Source organism: Pinus tabuliformis, chromosome 6 (genome assembly GCF_031772625.1).
Source record: "Pinus tabuliformis cultivar Carrire ecotype Pingquan chromosome 6, CPIR1, whole genome shotgun sequence".
Taxonomy (NCBI): Eukaryota; Viridiplantae; Streptophyta; class Pinopsida; order Pinales; family Pinaceae; genus Pinus; species Pinus tabuliformis.
In genome coordinates this window covers 997,820,607-997,840,620 of record NC_142292.1, presented here as the reverse complement: position 1 = coordinate 997,840,620, position 20,014 = coordinate 997,820,607, and the positions used below count along the sequence as shown (strand labels likewise).

At 35.0% G+C, this 20,014-nt stretch overlaps 1 protein-coding gene across 1 annotated transcript; it reads right to left on the bottom strand.

Moving 5' to 3' along the window:
* Positions 1-15,214: 15,214 nt before the first annotated feature.
* On the bottom strand, positions 15,215-16,043 carry LOC149262359 (non-specific lipid-transfer protein-like). Its single transcript, XM_089384223.1, has 2 exons — positions 15,586-16,043; positions 15,215-15,449 (listed from the first exon to the last, which is right to left on the bottom strand). Exons 1-2 carry the CDS (start codon positions 15,948-15,950, stop codon positions 15,440-15,442), a joined length of 375 nt encoding a protein of 124 aa, XP_089240349.1. The 5' UTR covers positions 15,951-16,043; the 3' UTR covers positions 15,215-15,439.
* Between the last annotated feature and the right edge of the window lie 3,971 nt (positions 16,044-20,014).

Sequence of the window (20,014 nt, the reverse complement as noted above, 5' to 3'; positions counted from 1 at the left end):
AATTCATCTTGAGTTAATTAGTTGGTGAAAATCAAACATGAAGTCTTTGTGAAGACATGCAACAATTATCCATTAATTAACGAGATAAAGATGAGTTGTATTTGAGTTGTAATTAGTTAGCTCAGTTAACTGAGTTAAGTCCAGTTAAATTAGTTCCAAACAGTTTGTGGAACTAATTGTGAGTTCAGTCAGTTAATGCATGCATGCATGCAACTAGTGTTCTCCAGATAACTGAATATTCTCTCATAAATAACTCATGCATGTCAGTTCAGACAAAGACCCAGTTGAGATTAAAGGCAGGGATAGTGTACTATCAGTTGCTAGAATATTCCCATGTGAATATCTCTTGCATGCAGAAGGAATTCATTCCTTGAGGATTGCGCAATTACTACAGAGGTCAGAGTAGTGTGTGAGGTGAGAATCACACAGGTTACAGCTGGATCACCTATGAGAAATAGCACAAGGAAATAGGAGGCTTGGAGGACAGAGGGAAAGTCATATGTGTTGTCTATTCTATCTATGAGCAGCACTGAGGGATTGGACTGAGAGGTGGATAGCTTGAGAGCTAAAGCTTTGTGTAATCCTAAGATATTTCCACTTGTATGATAATACAGATAGTGGGGTTTTTAGTTGAGGCTTTCCCCAGAGTATTCTTCTATGTTTCATGTGTGATTGAATCTTCTTCTCTATTATATGTGTTTTCTTTGATCTTTCTCAAAATCGATTAAGCTTCCGCAAGTTTGATTGTAGAAGTAGATTAAGTATTTTGCTTTAGTACATTGCATAATCAATTTAATCTACTGTGAGAATTTCTACATGGTATCAAAGCAAAGGTATCAAAGCAAAGAACAATATACAAAGAAGGGAGAAGTTTGAAGTTTGAAGTTCTTGATTGTAGGTACAAAATTGATTTCTTATCACATTTCAAAGTTCACCAATGGCATTCAATGGCTTGAAACTCGAGTATGCCCTCGATGGTAGCTTGAATTACATAGAATGGAAGGATTGCATGGAAGCGGTATTAGAGGACAATGGTTTGAAGGACTTCATTGATCAAGAAGTCCCCAAACTAGTAACAGCTAATGCCCAAGAATTGGCAGAATGGAAGAAATGTGTGGCGAGAGCAAGGAGGATTCTTCTGGAGGGAGTTCGAGACCATATTGTCTCGAATCTCCATGGGAAGGAGACTCTGTTTTCAATGTGGAAAACATTGAAAGATCTATATCAGAAGAACAACGACCAGAGGAAGCTGGCGCTAAAGGACAAGCTTCGGAAAATCAAGTGTGAAAAGGACGACATGATCTCTACATATCTGAACAAGCTCACCACCTACAGAGATGAGCTTGGAAGTGTAGGAATCATGACAGCTGATGATGATATGGTGAGTCTTGCTCTCCTCGGTCTTCCTAAGAGCTGGCATAGCTGCCAAGACTCAGTGAATGGAAGAGAGAAATTGCCAGATTGGGAACGAATGTGGTTAGATCTGATGCAGGAAGAGATCAGGAGAAGCACCAGAGATGGTTCTTCATCCAAGCATGATGATGAAGAAAATCTAGCCTTAGCAAGTAAGGCAATGAAAGGGAAAGGGAAGGCTTCCCATTCCAAATCGAGTTCTTCCCATGGAGGGAAGAAGATTGACAAATCTAAAGTGAGATGCTTTAATTGTCATGAGGTGGGCCATTTTGCAACTAATTTTCCATTGAAGAAATCCAAGAAGGGATCCTCGAAAGATGGTGAGGCACTGGCCTTACAGTTCGAATTGGATTTTACCCTCATCGCATGCATATTTTCATCGATGGTGGGCTGTGTTTGGTACCTGGACAGTGGAGCCTCATTCCACATGACCAGCGATAAGAGTTTATTCAGTACCTTGGAGGAGAAATACCTCCATATGCGCATAGATATGGGCGATGATGGAAAGTATCGTGTTTTAGGTGAAGGTACGGTTGTGTTTCAGAGGGAGCGTGGAGCTCCTCTCACCCTGACTGATGTAAAGTATGTGCCTGGACTGAAGAAAAACTTGGTATCGGTCACGATGTTGGAAGACAAAGGCTATGATGTAGTCTTTAGTAAAGGAAAGGTGTTCCTGAGACACATAGCCATGGGTCAGACCAAGAGGATTGGGATTCGAGTGAAGAATCTCTACAAGTTGGAGGTAGATGACTGTGTTGCATTGAGTTCCAAAGAAGAATTGGTGCAAAGCCAAGATATTGGCGAGTTATGGCATAGAAGGTTGGGCCACTTGCATCATGGGACCTTGAAGATAATGCAGCAGATTTCTACCAGACCTCCCAAAGGTAAACTTGAGCAAGTGAACACATGCAAAGGTTGTACCTTGGGTAAGTATGCAAAATCTTCCATTCATGATTGAGATAGTCGAGCTGAAGCAATCTTGGAGCAAGTTCATACAGATGTGTGTGGACCATTCTCAATAGCCTCCAACGCTAAACAAAGGTATTATGTGATTTTCATTGATGATTTTTTCTCATAGATTTTGGATTTATTTCATGTAGAAGAAGGATCAAACCTTCTCAAGGTTTTATGAGTTCAAAACCTTGGTTGAGAAAGAATCAGGAAAGAAGATCAGGACCTTGTGAAGCGACAATGGTGGAGAGTATGTCTCTCAAGAGTTTAAGGACTTCTGTGCTGCAGAAGGAATTAAACGAGAGTTGATGGCACACCATAACTCTCAGCATAATGGGGTGGCCGAAAGGAAGAGCATAACAATTGTGGGAGCCACTTCATTTGTGGGCTGAGGCATGCAACACAACGGTTTACTTGCAGAATAGAAGCCCGCATCACATACTTGGGATGATGACACCAGAGGAAGCATTCTCCGAGAAGAGACCGGATGTGGGTCACTTCAGGATCTTTGGCTCATGGGTTTATTTCCATGTGACCAAGGATGCCTAGAAGAAGCTAGAGCCGACAGCAGAGTTGGGGATACTTGTGGGATACACTGATACTCCCCACAACTATCGGGTGTATTTTCCTACCAGTCGGAGGACAGTGGTTCGCAGAGATCTTAAGTTCGATGAGCTGAAGGCCATGCGAGTTTCCCTTGAGAGGGAGCTCAAGTTTCGGGCAGAGGAGGAACTTTTGGTTTCTAAGGAGGAGCCTCAGACTGATGCGGAGCAGCCACATGCAGACGTTCCAGGAGTGGAGACATCCACCCATGCAAAGTCTTCCAGAGAGGGGCAGAAACACAAAAGGGATGCTGACAGATTGTTGTCAGATGCGAGAGAGAATGTGGGAGAACCATCTTCTCAGTGTAGATAGAGGAGGTCACCTAATAGGTACACTGGATACATGGCCCTTGTTGGGGAAGGTGTTGGGTTGATGTTATGGTGGAGGAGTATGACTCCATAGTTCAAAACAATGTTTGAGATGTTGTTCCTGTTGGGTTGTGTTATATTCTTTCCACAACTAGCCCAAGTAGTTAACTGGGGGGTTAGAAGGGGGGCGGAGCCCCCCTTCGTTGTGCCGATTGCATAGCGGGGGGATTCAAAAGGGGTTTGAGAGGTGCAGGTAACCTCACTCTATGGGGTTTGGGGCAGCGCTCTAGAAAATTTTGGTTTTGGACCCTATATTACGTTGGGCGGACCTACCTATGGTTTTGTGCATGTTTTTCGCACATGGTTTTGGACGCAATGGTTTTTGATCCATGGTTTTGGACACGATGGTTTTCGGTCCATGGTATTGGATGCTTTGGAATGCATAAATATGTATTATAACATTGAAATTAACATAATGAAAAATCAAGCTGGTATTCCCGGTTTTGGGATCTAGGGGAAAATCTCTGTGTATATGTGTTTTATGTGTTATGCTCTCGCATTGTTTATTTTCTGTGTTTTAGAATTCGTATGCAGGTAATTTTTGTATGAGGTTAAAACCTACAGATCCTAGACTGGAGAACAAGTCAGTTATGAGTTCCTGTTCGCTTTACAAGGTAAAGCATGTTGCTGATGGTAGTGTGGATAAACATAAGGCAAAATTTATTGCCCGTGGCTTCTCATAGGTCGAGGGGATCGACTATGATGAGACTTTTGCTCTTATAGGAAGGTACTGATCTAGCATATCGATGTTGGCACTATCAGCACAGATGGGTTGGAAGATCCATCAGATGGATGTGAACACTGCATTCCTCAATGCCAAGATTGAGGAAGAGGTGTACATAGAGCAGCCGGAAGGATTTGAGACCTTTGATCATGAGTCGTATGTGTGTTGACTCAAGAGAGCTTTGTATGGGCTGAAGAAATCACCTCGTTCTTGGTACACCAGGATCGAAAACTACTTCACCGAGTTGGGCTTCACAAAGAGTGAAGCGAATACAAACTTGTACCACATCATGGTGGAAGGTAAGTAGTTGAACATTGTTCTTTATGTTGATGATCTGATATTGATAGGTGATGATCAGTTGATCATGTCTTGCAAGGAGGACCTTGCAAGAGAGTTTGAGATGAAAGACATGAGTCTCATGCACTACTTTCTAGGCATGGAAGTGTGGAAGAAGGATGGGGAGTTGTTTGTGTCTCAAGCCAAGTATGCCAATGAGATACTCAGGAGATTCCACATGGAGAAGTGCAAGCCCATGCAGACTCCTCTAGCAGGTAACTGGAGGAAGGAGGATGCTACTTCAGGTGAGGTAGTAGAGGCTATTGTGTATCGGCAGCTTGTGGGTTCACTGATGCACTTAGTGAAGACACAACCAGATTTTCGCTACGCGGTGAACCAACTAAGTTAAGCTATGGTTCAGCCTACCAAGCTATTTTGGAAGGCAGCAAAGCATGTTTTGAGATACCTCAGAGGCACATCTCAGTTTGGATTATGGTACAGACGGTCAGAGGGAGTGAAGCTACAAGGCTTCACAGATGTAGATTGGGCACGGAGTCCATTAGATCGGAAGAGAACATCAGGAGGAATTTTCAACCTTGGTTTAGCTGTAGTTTCTTGGTACAGCAGGAAACAAAGGTCAATTGCACTCAGCTCAGCAGAGGCTGAATACATGGCTGCAAGTCAGGCAGCATGTGAGGCCATTTGGATGCGGAAAATTCTAGTTGGTTTGTTTGATCAGAGGATGGATCCAACTGTGATCTATTGTGATAATCAGAGTTGTATCAAACTCTCTAAGAATCTAGTATTTCATGACAGGTCCAACCATATCGCCATTTGGTACCATCATCTCAGAGACTGTGTGGCGAGGAGGATCATGTTGTTACAATATATTTCAACCGAGGAGCAAGATGCTGACATTTTGACTAAGGCATTGTCAAAGTGTAAATTCGAGTTCCACAGAGAGAGGATCAAGGTGGCAGATAATCCCTTTCTTGTTGAAAGGGAGTGTTGATAATAGCAACAAGAAATGCTAAAAATAGCATTGCTATAGATAGCATTTTAGGATATATTCCAATTTTAATTTGTCATTGGATTAAAATGGAGAATCAAAATTCGAATATAGTCTCACTAGTTGTTTGAAAAATAATTAATTAATTCAACTTGAGTTAATTAGTTGGTGAAAATAAAAAATGAAGTCTTTGTAAAGACATGCAACAATTATCCCTTTGATTGAGGAAGTTATCCCTTAATTAAGGAGATAAGGATGAGTTGTAATTAGTTAGTTCAGTTAACTGAGTTAAGTCCAATTAAATTAGTTTCAAATAGTTTGTGGAACTAATTGTGAGTTCAATCAGTTAATGCATGCATGCATGCAACTAGTGTTCTCCAGATAACTGAATATTCTCTCATAAATAACTCATGCATGTCAATTCAGACAAAGACCCAATTGAGATTAAAGGCAGGGACAATGTACTATCAGTTGCTAGAATATTCCCATGTGAATATTTCTTTCATGCAGAAGGAATTCATTCCTTGAGGATTGCACAGTTACTACAAAGGTCAGAGTAATGTGTGAGGTGAGAATCACACTAGTTACAGCTGGATCACCCAGGAGAAATAGCGCAAGGAAATAGGAGGCTTGGAGAACAAAGGGAAAGGTATATATGTTGTCCAAGGAAAATTTTAAGGATGGAAAATTTTCTTGAAGTTTAAAACATTGGCGAATCTCACTAATCCCTAATATGCAAATTATAAATGTTTATTGATATATTTGTAAAATTAATCAAATTTATAATTATTTTATATATAGTCTCTCTATAATGTTGGCGATTTTCAAGGTAAAATAATTTTATATTCTAAAATTTGGGCGAATCGTCTTTTATAAAATTGGAAATTGGCGAATCTTTTTTGTGGAAAAGTCATGGAAAATTAGCCCACTGGGCGAACATTAGCCCCTAAAATTTTCCATGATGTTGTCTATTCTGTCTATGAGCAGCGGTGAGGGATTGTACTTAGAGTTGGATAGCTTGAGAGCTAAAGCTTTGTGTAATCCTAAGATATTTCCATTTGTATGATAATACAGATAGCGGGGTTTTTCGTTGAGGCTTTCCTCATAGTTTTCTTCTGTGTTTCATGTGTGATTGAATCTTCTTCTCTGTTATATGTGTTTTGTTTGATCTTGCTCAAAATCGATTAAACTTTCGCTAGTTTGATTGTAAAAGTAGATTAAGTATTTTGCTTTAGTACATTGCATAATCAATTTAATCTACAGTGAGAATTTCTACAAGATAAACTTGTTATCCACTTTCCAAATGCTCGAAGTAATGAAAATGCGCAGAGATTTGTATCTTCCTTTCTTTTTCCCCCACCAGAAGAGACAAGCCTCAAGTGTAGATCGAGATCCACTCTCTTGTATGTTGAGAGATCAAAGGACAACATTCTAGAGAGACATAGAATAAACACACTAAAAAAATAAGTGATCAACTCATTTTGATTCCTTGGAGAAAAGGACCCGAACATTAGGTCCAATATAACCTTTGCGCAACAAATTGTCCCATGTGTGAATTCAGCTCTCTAATTCCATCCAAATAAAACGTCTGAGTTTAGAGGAAATGGGCCATGTGTACACTTCTAGAATAGATCGCATGGGTTAAAAGTTTGTGAAAACCAAAAAGGTTTTAAAGAATGACTTTGAATTAATGGAGAAATGTATTAGTTTCTAGATGATGTAATTATTAGTTGTTTGTTGTGTCTCGTTCAAGTTGTAGGTTTTATTTAGTTTGTATATCGTATTTATGAGGAGATTTCTCTAACTCCTCAACTTATTTGTAACTCTATATATGTATGAGATTTATGGCTAATTGAATGTAGAGTTGAGTGCAGACACTCTCAAGGTTGAACTGGTCTCCCTTGAGAGTTGTACATTTCTTCTTCATACTTCTCCTTCTTTGATTTTATGTTGGCATCAGAGCATCAAGCTAGAAGATGAATTTCTTGAGGGTTTGAAGCATTTTGAGAGCGTTATTGACATATTAAGGAGAGCTTATCATGCATTTTGATGATCTGTGCAACTGCAACATGAAAGCAGTTAGAGAGTGTTGTTCGATGGTGTTGGACTTGCATTGAATAAATTAAACATTGTGTTGAGACTTGTTGAGAGGCGCGGATTGTGTGGAGGAGAGGGTCACCTAAATATTTTTGTTGCCAATGTTGTTTATAGAGCTGTGAGAATTGTTGCAAAGAGTTGTTGCTTCGTTGTTCAATTGTAGAGAGTGTGGATCACAAAGCGTTGTTGGAGCACATGAACATTTTTTTAAGATAGTTTCCTTATGAGCAGTATGTATTGATCACGTGGAGGTTCAATTCGGTCATAGAGTTGCAGATCAATGTTGGAAATTGTAGTGACCAACGTGTACGCTTAGTTTGAAGTTGTTCCTCAAGTTGAAACCTTTAAATCACAACTCGACATCAATGTGTGTGGTGTGGTTGTTGAAATTCGAGCTCAGGTCTTTAGGTGTTGTGGAGTGGTTGTGATTTTGTGTATTGTATTGCACGTACTATGTAGTATAAAGAATTGAAGAAAAATAATGTTCGTCGGAGCGCTCACTACCCCTTCCATGGAACGAGTGCGTGGCCATGTAAGCGAGTGGACTATGCGAACATTGTGGAGTGTGGAAGAGTGTAGTGTCTGCATTGTGTTGTGTCGCTCGTCGAAGTGAAAACCGGGAGAGGATCTAAGGTTGTGTGATGTTGTAAATATAAAGGTGATTAGAAAAAAAAAAGGTGTTTCTTGACAGAGGTTGTTGAGAAGAGGTCATGTCGAACGTGAGAGAGACTTATAAGAATAGGTCATTGTTTTTTTAGTGTGTGATTTGGGGCACTGTGAGTCGTGGAGCATGTGATATTTGTGATTATGGAGTTGCTATGTGTGGAGGACATTATTTGCCACAGTTTCATCATACTCCTTCAAACGTAATCTGGGTCCCTGTAAACACAACACCTGGTGTAGAGTTCGAAATAGCTCTAGTTCTATAAGTGAGATCATGATTTACCTTTTCCAGAAATTATGACAGTTGCTTTCCTTTGAGGCCCACATAGCCATATTCTGCGAATTCCATATGGCACGATTCCATGCTTCCTCTTTAGGTTCAACATGCAATCAAGAGTGGTTGACCGGCGAGGAGCTGCAACCATCCCATTGTTCTTGAAGCTTCCTAAAGTGTGTAATCTGTTGTGCGTGAGACTGATCTATGAGTTCAAATCCTGTGTGAGAATTGTGTTGTTGGGGTCTGTGATAATTGAAGAAATCATATTGGTGTTGTTGTTGGGCATGTTATGTGTTGGGGCGCAGATCTCCTATGATCATGGATGGATCGGTCCATAGAAACGTGTGTGTAGAACATATGTCTGATTTGTGTGGAGTCTATGAGACTTTGATGTTATGTAGAAACCTATGTATAGAACTAGTAACACTTTGTGCGGAGACCTGCATGGAGCACGGTACATGAGGGTGGAGGATCCACTATTGCATGGAGCTAGTCAAGCAATTTCTTGTTAGAAACTAGTGTTGGAAGCTGAAGGCTCGCGACATGAGGATTGGTGCCCCATTTCAAAGCAAGTGGAAAATTTTGTGAGCTTACATATCGTTGGAAGTCGTGAGCTTGTCTGTGAGGTATTATTGACACTGTGTGCACCACAATGGAAGAGTGAATATGTTTTGTTGTGTAAAACTCTCTTTTCTGATGTAGTTGTGTCTCTGTGATTGAGATCATTTCGTGTGGATAAGATCAGTCAAAGCTATGAGAGGATTTTTTTATTTGACTAGGATCTGCTTGTGGTGTTGCATATTTGCATGTCATGTTTTGATTGGTTAATGAGTTAAGCCTCTTGCAAATTTTTCAGACAAGTATGATCACATATGATACAACAAAGAATTATTGAAACACTAAATTTCATGTTATGTTGGAAGATAGATTATATTTGCAAAGGAAAAAGAGGATAATTTGTTGGTTTGGACAAATACCAACTATGTAGCATTCAAATCTGAAGGCAGTGGTTATTACTTCTTGGCTTTGGGAGTAAGAGCCACATGTTTTGCAGAGTGTTGGCATTCGGAGAGAGCTCAACTCGATCTAATTTAATTAGATCTGATTTTGATTTTCTTTATTTGTTTGTGAGGAAGGGCATTCCTTTGAGATCGGCTAAGCCATATATGGAAATTAATCCTTAAGACTTCACGGTACAACTTTGTAGTTATATCTCTCAATGAGACCTCAGGCTGGAGCTCAAGAGTGATAGTTGTATTGTCTTGTGATATTTCTTAATTGTGGCATGGAATGAGACCTATGTGTGGTTCATTGTGTTGGAGTATGTGTGGTTCATTGTGTTGGAGTCGAGACCTACGTTTGGAACGTTTACTATTGGAATAAGCACACCATCTCTATTCATGAGTTTGTATCGTTGTTTGGAAAAGTACATATGCACACTAGTCCTGTCCACGAGGAGGAGAACTAGGCTAACCAATTTGTTTAATTGTTTTTGGGAGAGATTGCTTTCATTGTATGTTGGGATAAGCACACGGTCTCTATTCATAGGAGTTTGTATCAATGTTTGGAAAAGTACATATGTACACTAGTCATGTCCACGAGGAGGAGAACTAGTCTGACCAGTTTGTTTAATTGTTGTTGGGAGAGACGCATTCATTGTATGATTGATCACTATTGGAGCGACCACGTGCATGGAGTTACGCTTGGGATAGGTTGTTGAAAATAGTTCCTGACATGTGGAGTCATGGGTAACCACAGGTTGTCATTTTGTTGTGCGTGAATATACATTTAAAAGGGGAGAAGTCGTTAATGAAATTCCTTGTTTCGGTTGGTGCTAGACATCAGCTACAAAGTAGGAGCTACACATTGTTTCTAGTGTCAATGAGTCTATTGTATTAAGTCAAGGGCATGATTGTTATGTAGAAGACTAACCCTAATATGCTTAAAGCAAAGTTTCTCATCGTAGATTGAGTACATGGAAATTGCAGTTGTTTGTTTGCTACCCACACAAATTTGACCTATTATGCAGACTGTGGTGAATGGTTTGTCACAATGTGGATGAGCGACTATAGGGAGATATGTTGTGCCAAAGTGGTAAGTGTTAGGGAAAGGCACTAGTAAGAGCCAAAGTACATTGTTTGCTGCAGATTTGGCTTTGTGGTAGGAGGTAAAATGGTGCACCAACAATATGTCTATCTTTTTAAACTTTTTTGACAATGACCCTTTTGATGATCACTTTTTCATGAGTCCATTTAGAAGCTTTTTTGGGTTAGGTAGTTGACAGAAGAAGAATGCACACCAAGCATGGGTTGGTAGAGGAGAATTAAATAGTTCAGGAGGAAGTATCAAAGGGAAGAGGTAGAATATGAATTATTTCCAGCCATAAAACCAATGCCTAATGAAGACATGAATCCAAATATAGATTTGAATCAATGCAAAGAATTTGAAGAAACTGGTGCAATATTTAAACAATTAATGTCAATTCTTCCATATTTCTTAAGTAAAAAATTTAAACTTTGGGCACTGAAAATAGAAGTACTAAATGGTTCAGTGGATTTACAACAATTTATTCAAGAAACTTTTATAAATCCCCATGATAAGAGTAGAGGTGTGATACCATTGTTTCTTATTATATCAGCACTAGATGAAAACATTTTGTTTAGTATTTTGCATGAATTTGGTGAAGCATGTAATGCAAAATTATTTTGGGATATTCTTGAAATGAAGTAAAACCTAAAGTAGAGTGAGAAAGTCGAAGTCGATGAAGGTGTTGTTGAAAATGGTGATTGTGTTGAAAGTATCATAAGTCAAATCGAGATTGAAACTATAATGATAACTGAAGAAAGTATGTATGTAACTAACAATAAAGTAACATGTGATAGTAAGTAAACTCCCTATGATGCAATATTTAAATAATGAATGTGCACTAACTTATGAACCACAATGTGAATCCTTGGTAACTTTAGTTAAATACAATAATGAAAAATTTTCAAGTGAAGGTCAGTATCAAATGCTATAGGAGAAAAAGCTCATAGATAAATTGCTCATTGGAGAGATAACCCAAGTTGAAGATCAACTAGATGGGCAAGATGAAACCAAGTACAAAGATTGTAATGCAAAAGAGAATGAAGATTTGGCATAGGAAGACAAAGATGAAGAAATGGAGGAAACTCTCAACATAAAGGTAAATGAAAATAACTCAAATTATAATGATTTTGTGAATCTCATGAATGTTTCTCACTATGCAGATATTAACAACTAGGAAGAAATAACAAATTTTGAAGAATAGATAACAAGGTTTGAATATGAATTATAGTTCATTAAATCATAGCTTGAAACACCATATTCTGATGGAGCTTGCACTGAAGTTACACCAATAGACAATAGAAACGAAGAATCAATGAATCATACATGACATAGAAATTGAAACAACAATGGATACATTTGAAGAAGTTCATGGCATTCTGATGCATTGGGGCCCTAAAGAAATTAGACATTACTATGAGCTAATATGGCAACAATCCACTGAACATGGCATAGATGAATATAATGACAAAGTGCAACAACCCACTTATGAATGTAATGAAGAATTTTCAAGCAATAAAGGAAAATCCAAGTCCCATGAACCTAATGATGTATTGCAAATGATGATAAGACCACAACCTATTTGCAACATGCACTTACCAAAAGCTAAACAACAAAGAAGCACCATCACTATTTAATAAAAAGAAAAGTCAAGACAAAGTTGTTAAAGTCAAATTGTAAGTCTGGTTGAGACTTAGACCAAATGTAAAAAACACATTTCTCCATTAAAATGGAGACTTAGAACTAATGGAGTGAAATGTAATAGTTTCTAGATGATATAATTATTAGTTATTTGTTGAGTCTCCTTCAAGTTGTGGTTTTTATTTAGTTTGTAGATCCTTTTTATGAGGAAATTGCTCTAACTCCTCAACTTATTTGTAGCCATATATATATATGTATGAGCTTTCTAGCTAATTGAATGTAGAGTTGAGTGCAACCACTGGCCACCTTAAATTGGTCTCACACGAGAGTTACACATTTCTTCTTCATACTTGGTCTTTGATGTTCTTCATACTTAATCTATGATGTGAATCCTTATAACATCATCTCCATAATAAATTTAGTTGAATGGTTATTAAAGCATGAACATATATTGTTGTTAACAAACCCCATTACATACAAATTCAATGTGTATGAACTTTAATTACATTTACATAATATTTAATAATCTCATAAAGATTTGTAATATTAAAACATTTAACCAAAAAAAATTGGATTGCCAGGCTAAATTTATAAAATCATTTTAAAAAACATCTTCTTATTTAATCACTTAGACAATCACTAGCATGTAAATGTCACTTCAAACAAATAAATATAGAATATTAATTTTATTTTAATTAGCTACTTTAATGTTAATTAATATATTTTTCATATTTTAATATTTATATAAAATACTTATATTATCCCAATTAATTATTTTAATTTTATTGTTTTTTTGGATTGAAAATGCCATTTTCAAATATTTTTTCAAAGATTAGAAAAAGCTACTTATGAGTAAGATGAAAAGCAAGTGATAAGCAATATGATTATAAAAATTGAAATCAAGGGTTACTCATTGAGATAAAGATAAAAAAAACTTTAAAAACATAATTAAAGATGAAAAAATAAAATAAAATAAATAAATAAATAATTGTAAATGATATAAGTAAAAAAAACTAATTTAAAATTTAAATATTAAAAAAAAATTGAAATAAAATATAGTAAAAAATTTAATAAAAAAAAAAGAAAAAATGATTTTTTTAATTAATAATAAATTAAAGAATAACCAATGTAAAAATATGCTTAACATGTCTTTAAAACATTACATCTAATACCCAATTAAATACAAATTCAATGTGTATGAACTTTAATTACATTTACATAATTTTTAATAATCTGATAAAGATTGGTAATATTAAAACATTTAACCAAAAAAATTGGATTGCTGGGCTAAATTTATAAAATCATTTTAAAAAATATCTTTCTTATTTAATCACTTAGACAATCACTAGCATGTAAATGTCACTTCAAACAAATAAATATAAAATATTAATTTTATTTTAATTAGCTACTTTAATGTTAATTAATATATTTTTCATATTTTAATATTTATATAAAATACTTATATTATCCCAAATAATTATTTTAATTTTATTGTTTTTGATTGAAAATGTCATTTTAAAATATTTTTTCAAAGATTAGAAAAAGCTACTTATGAGTAAGATGAAAAGCAAGTGATAAGCAATATGATTATAAAAATTGAAGTCAAGGGTTATTTATTGCGATAAAGATAACAAAACTTAAAAAACATAATTAATGATGAAAAAATAAAATTAAATAAATAATTGTAAATTATATAAGTAAAAAAAAAAAAAGTTTAAATATTTAAAAAAAAATTGAAATAAAATATAGTAAAAAATTTAATAAAAAAAGGGAAAATGATTTTTTAATTAATAATAAATTAAAGAATAACCAATGTAAAAATATTCTTAACATGTCTTTAAAACATTACATCTAATTTAATATATTTTAAATATTTTTTAATGTTAATATTTTAATTTTTATGGTTAAAAAAAGACAATTTTTCATTAATATTTAATTTTCATAAATAAATTTGAAACTTACTAATATTTAGATTTTTTTTTAAATATACATATTTTTTTCATAGGTTTTTTAAAATAGTGAAAAAATTTATTATAATATAGTTATCAAAGACAATCAATATTAGCTACAATCCTTAAATGCAAGTTGACCCATCTGCCATCACTATTATCCAAAAATAACCCATGCCAAAATTAATAGATTTTTTACAAACTGAAAATAAGCTTTTTACTCTTTACCTAATACCTCTAAATCTCTAACCATTAATTTATTTTATCAAATCTTAAAACACAAACTCTAAACCAAACACAATCAATTTTAAAACATACTCCAAATATATAAGTAAATAAGTGGATCTAACATTTTGAACTCAGAGATAAATGGATCTTGCATTTTGACCACAGAGAGATTGAAAAGTTGGAATACCTCAAATTTTTAGGTACATAAATACGTGTATAATTCGTGAACGCATAATTTTGTATATAATTCATGAACGCTTAATTACATATACCCATATGAGTGCTGTCTGTAAAATATAATTATGTAAAACTTTACATATAGAAATAAGAGCAATTCTGAAATTGAAATGTCTGTTATAAATCTTTCCGCTTTGAAAAGAAACCAAATAGGAATTCACGCTTCGAAAATGGGCCAAATTAGAACTCAGATTCATTTATTTGTTAACAATGACAGCTTTTAATTTTCTATAAGATGTTAAAAAGGCACATTAAGAAAACAACCATTGGTTAAATTTTTTTAGTCTACATACAGATACAGATCTCAATACAAATAGATTGCAAAAGTCTCTGCCAGTCCTTTGAGTATAGATTGAAAAAAAAAAAAAAAACATAATTACTGCACTAATAAATAATGCTTAATTATATATAAAAATATAAAAATATTAATGAGAAATTATGATTCCAACAAAACTTTATCAAATTCTAAATATTTTTATTTTCAACAATACCCTATCAAATTCTAAATATTTTTATTCCAACGAAACCCTATCAAATTCTAAATATTTTTATTTGAAAATATGCGCAGAAAACTGAAACAGAACATAGGGACCAAAAATTGAAACGCAGTCCTGAGATGCATCATTTTGATTTTACAGCAAACACTAATAAATCAACATCATTTTCATACAATACCAGTCTGGAATGCAACGATACACAAAATTAAAGGGGCTGGTATCATCATTTTTTTTTTATTTAATGTACTATATCATATAAACACACAAAACAAGCTTTCACATGGGCGATTTCAATAGACAGAAACAGTCCATGGTCACTAACATGATCGTTAATAGTATACTAAAGTTAACACCTATACTTGACAGTAAAGCACTAAAAGATGAACACCACCAGCGCACATTTGATCGCCATCAGACTTCATTAATGAACCCTGCATGCCATATTAAAAAAATTAAGATAAAACCTTAAATCCAAATTCCAAACAATAATGCAATAGAAAACTTGTTAAAACAGACTTCCACAGTCAGGTCGCATCAAAAAGAATAAGAAAAGAGAGAGGTCCATACTTGGAACAGTCAACATTAGGAGAGATAGGCACGTTGAGATCGGTGACCTTGCACAGACCCGGCAGATTGGCGGCCTTTCCCAACTTGACCCCATATGACTGTGCTTGTGTCTTGAGGCAGTTGCAAACAGCCTGCCTATCAGGGGTGGCTTTCACTTGTGAGTCCAACCCACGAATGGAAGGACAACAAGCCGCAGCAGGAGTTGCTGCATTTCCTATAAGGTATGTAGCGCATGGAGTCATGGCACTCACCACCTGGTTGCATGATATGGCACCTTCCACACTCACAGCACCCCACACATTCATCATTGTAACCACAAGCCCAACCACAAACACAGCCTCCACCATCTTCTTCGACATAGCCATTTTTCACACTTCCGTCACTCGCAAAACACCCACAAAGATCACGAGAGATACCCAAACACAAATACTGTCAATCAAATGCAGAAGTGCACAACCAATGCAGTAGGAAACCCCAATAAATAGAAGAAGCTACCCATACGCTCCAATGTCCAAATGCATGGCATTAAATGTCTCAACGTCCTAAGAACGGAACACGATGAGTTGTGCCTGTAAGATATTCTCTCATTTTCTCTGCGAGAAGAAGTGTTCACTCACAAACTAATAATTTTCCGCGGACGTCCTGCCCATACGGTCCAATGCGCAATGTATATCATTAAACGTCTCATGTAACCATGCACAGGACCCGGTACGCTGGGCGTGAGACTTTTATTATAAGGTCTTGTCTCATTAATAATATCTCCTACATTTTCCATGATTGTTCCAGGGTTGTCATGAATTTGACCTAGATCACCAGGGCAGTTGAGTGAGATTAGAGTATAAATAATGTCTAGTTATCAGTAGAGTAATTACTTTAACAGATTAAGATATATTATTGTATAGTTTGGTGGCACTGGCAAGCAAGGATGGAATTTGAAGAGTGAATAATTTGTTAAGTATGATTTGATTTGTTCGTCAAATATAGCAAGTTATGATAAAAACTTTCACGGTATGGAAAACATATTAATTTATTATAATTTGGCGGTAGTGGTAAGGAGGGATAGAATGAATTTAATGGGCAAATTGTTTATTATACGGTGATTTGCCTATTAAATATAGCTAATTATTTTTTGTTTTTATTAGAATTGCATAAATCGTCAAATTTGAAAGGTGATTCAGATTTAAAATTTTTATTTTTATAGCAAATGCAAAGAATATTTTTTGGTTTAAGAGAAAAAAATAAATTGGAAACTCTATAACTTATACAACTATTTCATAAATGTTAAAAATAGACTAGTGACAACATGTCTTTTAAAACTTAAACTCATTCAATTCGTTATTCACCAAATCACTCAAACTGAAATTCATCTTTTAATAACGCTAACAAATATATAATATACCATACTAACAAATATATAATATAATATACCATACTGTTATATTTAATAGGAATTTCTGTCGTGAAAAAGCCTACATTTCAGTTGAGAAAGTTGGTATTAGAAATTACTATGTTAGACTAATGAGGATCTCGAGGTCTTTATAATACAGGTAGCCTACAGTACTAATTAAGTGTTCTACCTGTGTAAAATTTTGGTAAATAAAAGGTCTTGTAATTTTGATATTTTAATAATTTTTAATTATTAATTCCAAAATTTTAAAAACAATTAAAAACTTTTATGAAATCGTAAACTATACTGCCAATTTTAAATTCTGACGAAAACATTGCTGAAAAAAATGTCCAGAAAAACATTAAAAACCCCACTACAAAGAGGGCGTCGCAAGAAAAACATTAAAATCCTACCTGCAAAGAGGGCCTTTTTAATGGGATGTAACGTAACGTGGCCTTGGTTGATAAACATTTATTTTGTTTCAAAATGTCAACAAATGCATTTATAACAAACTTATCTTGTGATCGAAAGTAGATCCATTTAAAAAAAAACAAAACCATTCAATATTTCATCCTATGATGATGAAGGGACAATAATGTTGTTAGTTTGCTCACATTTGCTATATATATGCGACAGACTGAGAATATGTCTCTTGATTTGTTTATTTTTTGGGTTCTATGTCAATTATTGTGGGTTATTGCTATTATTCTAACTTCATCTGTTCGGAGACAAGGAGTTTTTTAATATTAATAATTAATTAAAAATTTATGATTCAATTTGAGCATTATAATCCATTTTAAATTTATAATTTTATTTAATTAAAATTTATGAAAACTTCTTTATTATATATATTTTTTTAATTTTAAAAATGTAAATTTTTATTAAAAAAATTCTTAATTTTTTAATTACTAAATAATTAAAAATATAATTATAGAATATATTAGTATTGTTATATAAATTAAATTGTTGCCCAAAACTGATAAAATTATTAATATTCAACCAAAAAAAATTATAATTATAATTATAATAAGTAAATAAAAAAATTCTAATACTTTATCAAAATAATTATAATAAGTAAATAAAAAATTCTAATACTTTATCAAAATTGTTGGCATTGATGATGTAAATGTTGGTGTATTGTTGGTGGTTGGCAATGATGTCAATCTAGTAGTCTCATGGATTTGTTGGTTTGTGCCTATGGTTGCAGATGTTTTATTGTTGCAAGTGGTTTGGCTTGGCTTATGTTGATGTTATGTATGGTTGATGAGTTTATGCATATAGTTGATGACATTTGTGCAGGTGGTTGGAGAGTTGTGGAGTAGGTTGACATTATTTTTTCTCTATACTCTACCACAACTACACAGAGCCAATTTCATGTGTGCAGTTGTAGGCCTTTAACTGCACGAATGAAGTCTTGTGGGTGTGGTTACAGCCAATTTTTTCATGTGTTGAGAGTGCAGTGTTGGGACTAGTCATGAGTACTAGTATTTTCCCTTGGTATTGGTTTCAGGTTGATTGTTATATGCTTGTGTATGTTGTCAAGGTCGACACTTGATATTGGTATTACCATGGTAACTGCCTATGGTATTGGCTTGGAGATTGCCATGGTACATGGGTCTGTGGTATTGGCATAAGCATGGTATTTACTTGTGGTATTGATGTGGAGATTACCATGGTACAAGTGTCCATGGTATTGGAATAACCACGGTATTTATCTGTGGTATTGATTTGGAGATTACTATGGTACATGTGTTTGTGGTATTGGGATAACCATAGTATTTTCATGTGGTTTTCACTTTTAGATATTATTGAGGATAATTGACATATACTTTTGTGAGAGTATTGAGTTATTGATTTGGTGGTGTGAGAGGATTGTTGGTGTGAGAGTGCTACAGTGTTGGGTATAACATATTGTATATTTGTAGCAAGTTTGTCTAGAACATTTTATCAAATTACTCTTCAGATCATATTAGAGATAAGTTGTTGGGTTGCTCATGTTGGGCAAGTTTGAGAGCCCAGATTGAAATTGCATGAAAGGTGGTTCACATGGAGGTGTTGTAGGCATTGAGGCTTCATAATAGGCAATGTGTAGATAAGGTGGGGGCCTTCTATTAGACATATCAGTACAGGACGTAGTTTCTCTAAAGTCCAGTAGAGTTGGGTGAAGCTCGTTGGTTGTGATCGCTTCCAGTGAATGGTTATTCGTAGAGTCGTGAGAGGAGTCTTTCGAACTAATGTTGCTAGCAGACTGTGTTAATAGTTGAGTCTTCCAACTAGTGGGTGCTAACTCCTTTATGTAAGAATTTGTTCAACATAATATAAGATTTGAGCAGTAGCAGTAGCGAGTGGTTTTTTTTCCCTTAAGAGGGTTTTCCACCAAAAACATTTGTGTCCCCTTTGTGTGCATGCTTTAAAATTGTTTATTGTGTTTCTATATTTTTTTTTGTGATTTTACCTGAGTTGATATATTGATTTCTCGCTAGTTTCATAAGTTTAACTGATGAATTACTGAATCTAGCACTTTGGTAAAAAGAGTTAAAAATTATATAATCACAGTAACTATTGATTCACTCCCCCGGATAGTGAGCTCATTTCCAACAATTGGTATCAGAGCAGGTTCTCCCAATGGAGCTTGATCGCCCGAGCATAGATTATAGGATTATGGCGAAGAACAAGAGGAAACAATCTAAGAAGAAGAAGAGTTGCAAACAATTCAAGCATGTTGCAAAATATGAAGAACCTATTATGTTGGTAAAAGGTATGATAGGTATTTTTTTTATGATCATTTTTATCAGTATAGTGATGATGATATTGGGATTATTGAAGAAGATAACAATCAGATTTTTGAAGTTGATTCCTCAAGAGATGAGGAAGGTGTATTTCCAATGCAGCAATCTGAGGATGATGAACTTAAAATATTAATAAATCTTGAGGTTGAAACAAAGCTCAAACAAGATTAATTGAGAAGCTCACTTTAGAGAATAAAGATCTGAAGAAATTGCTACAAATTCTTGAGGAGAAAGAATATGTTTACAAGAAGGA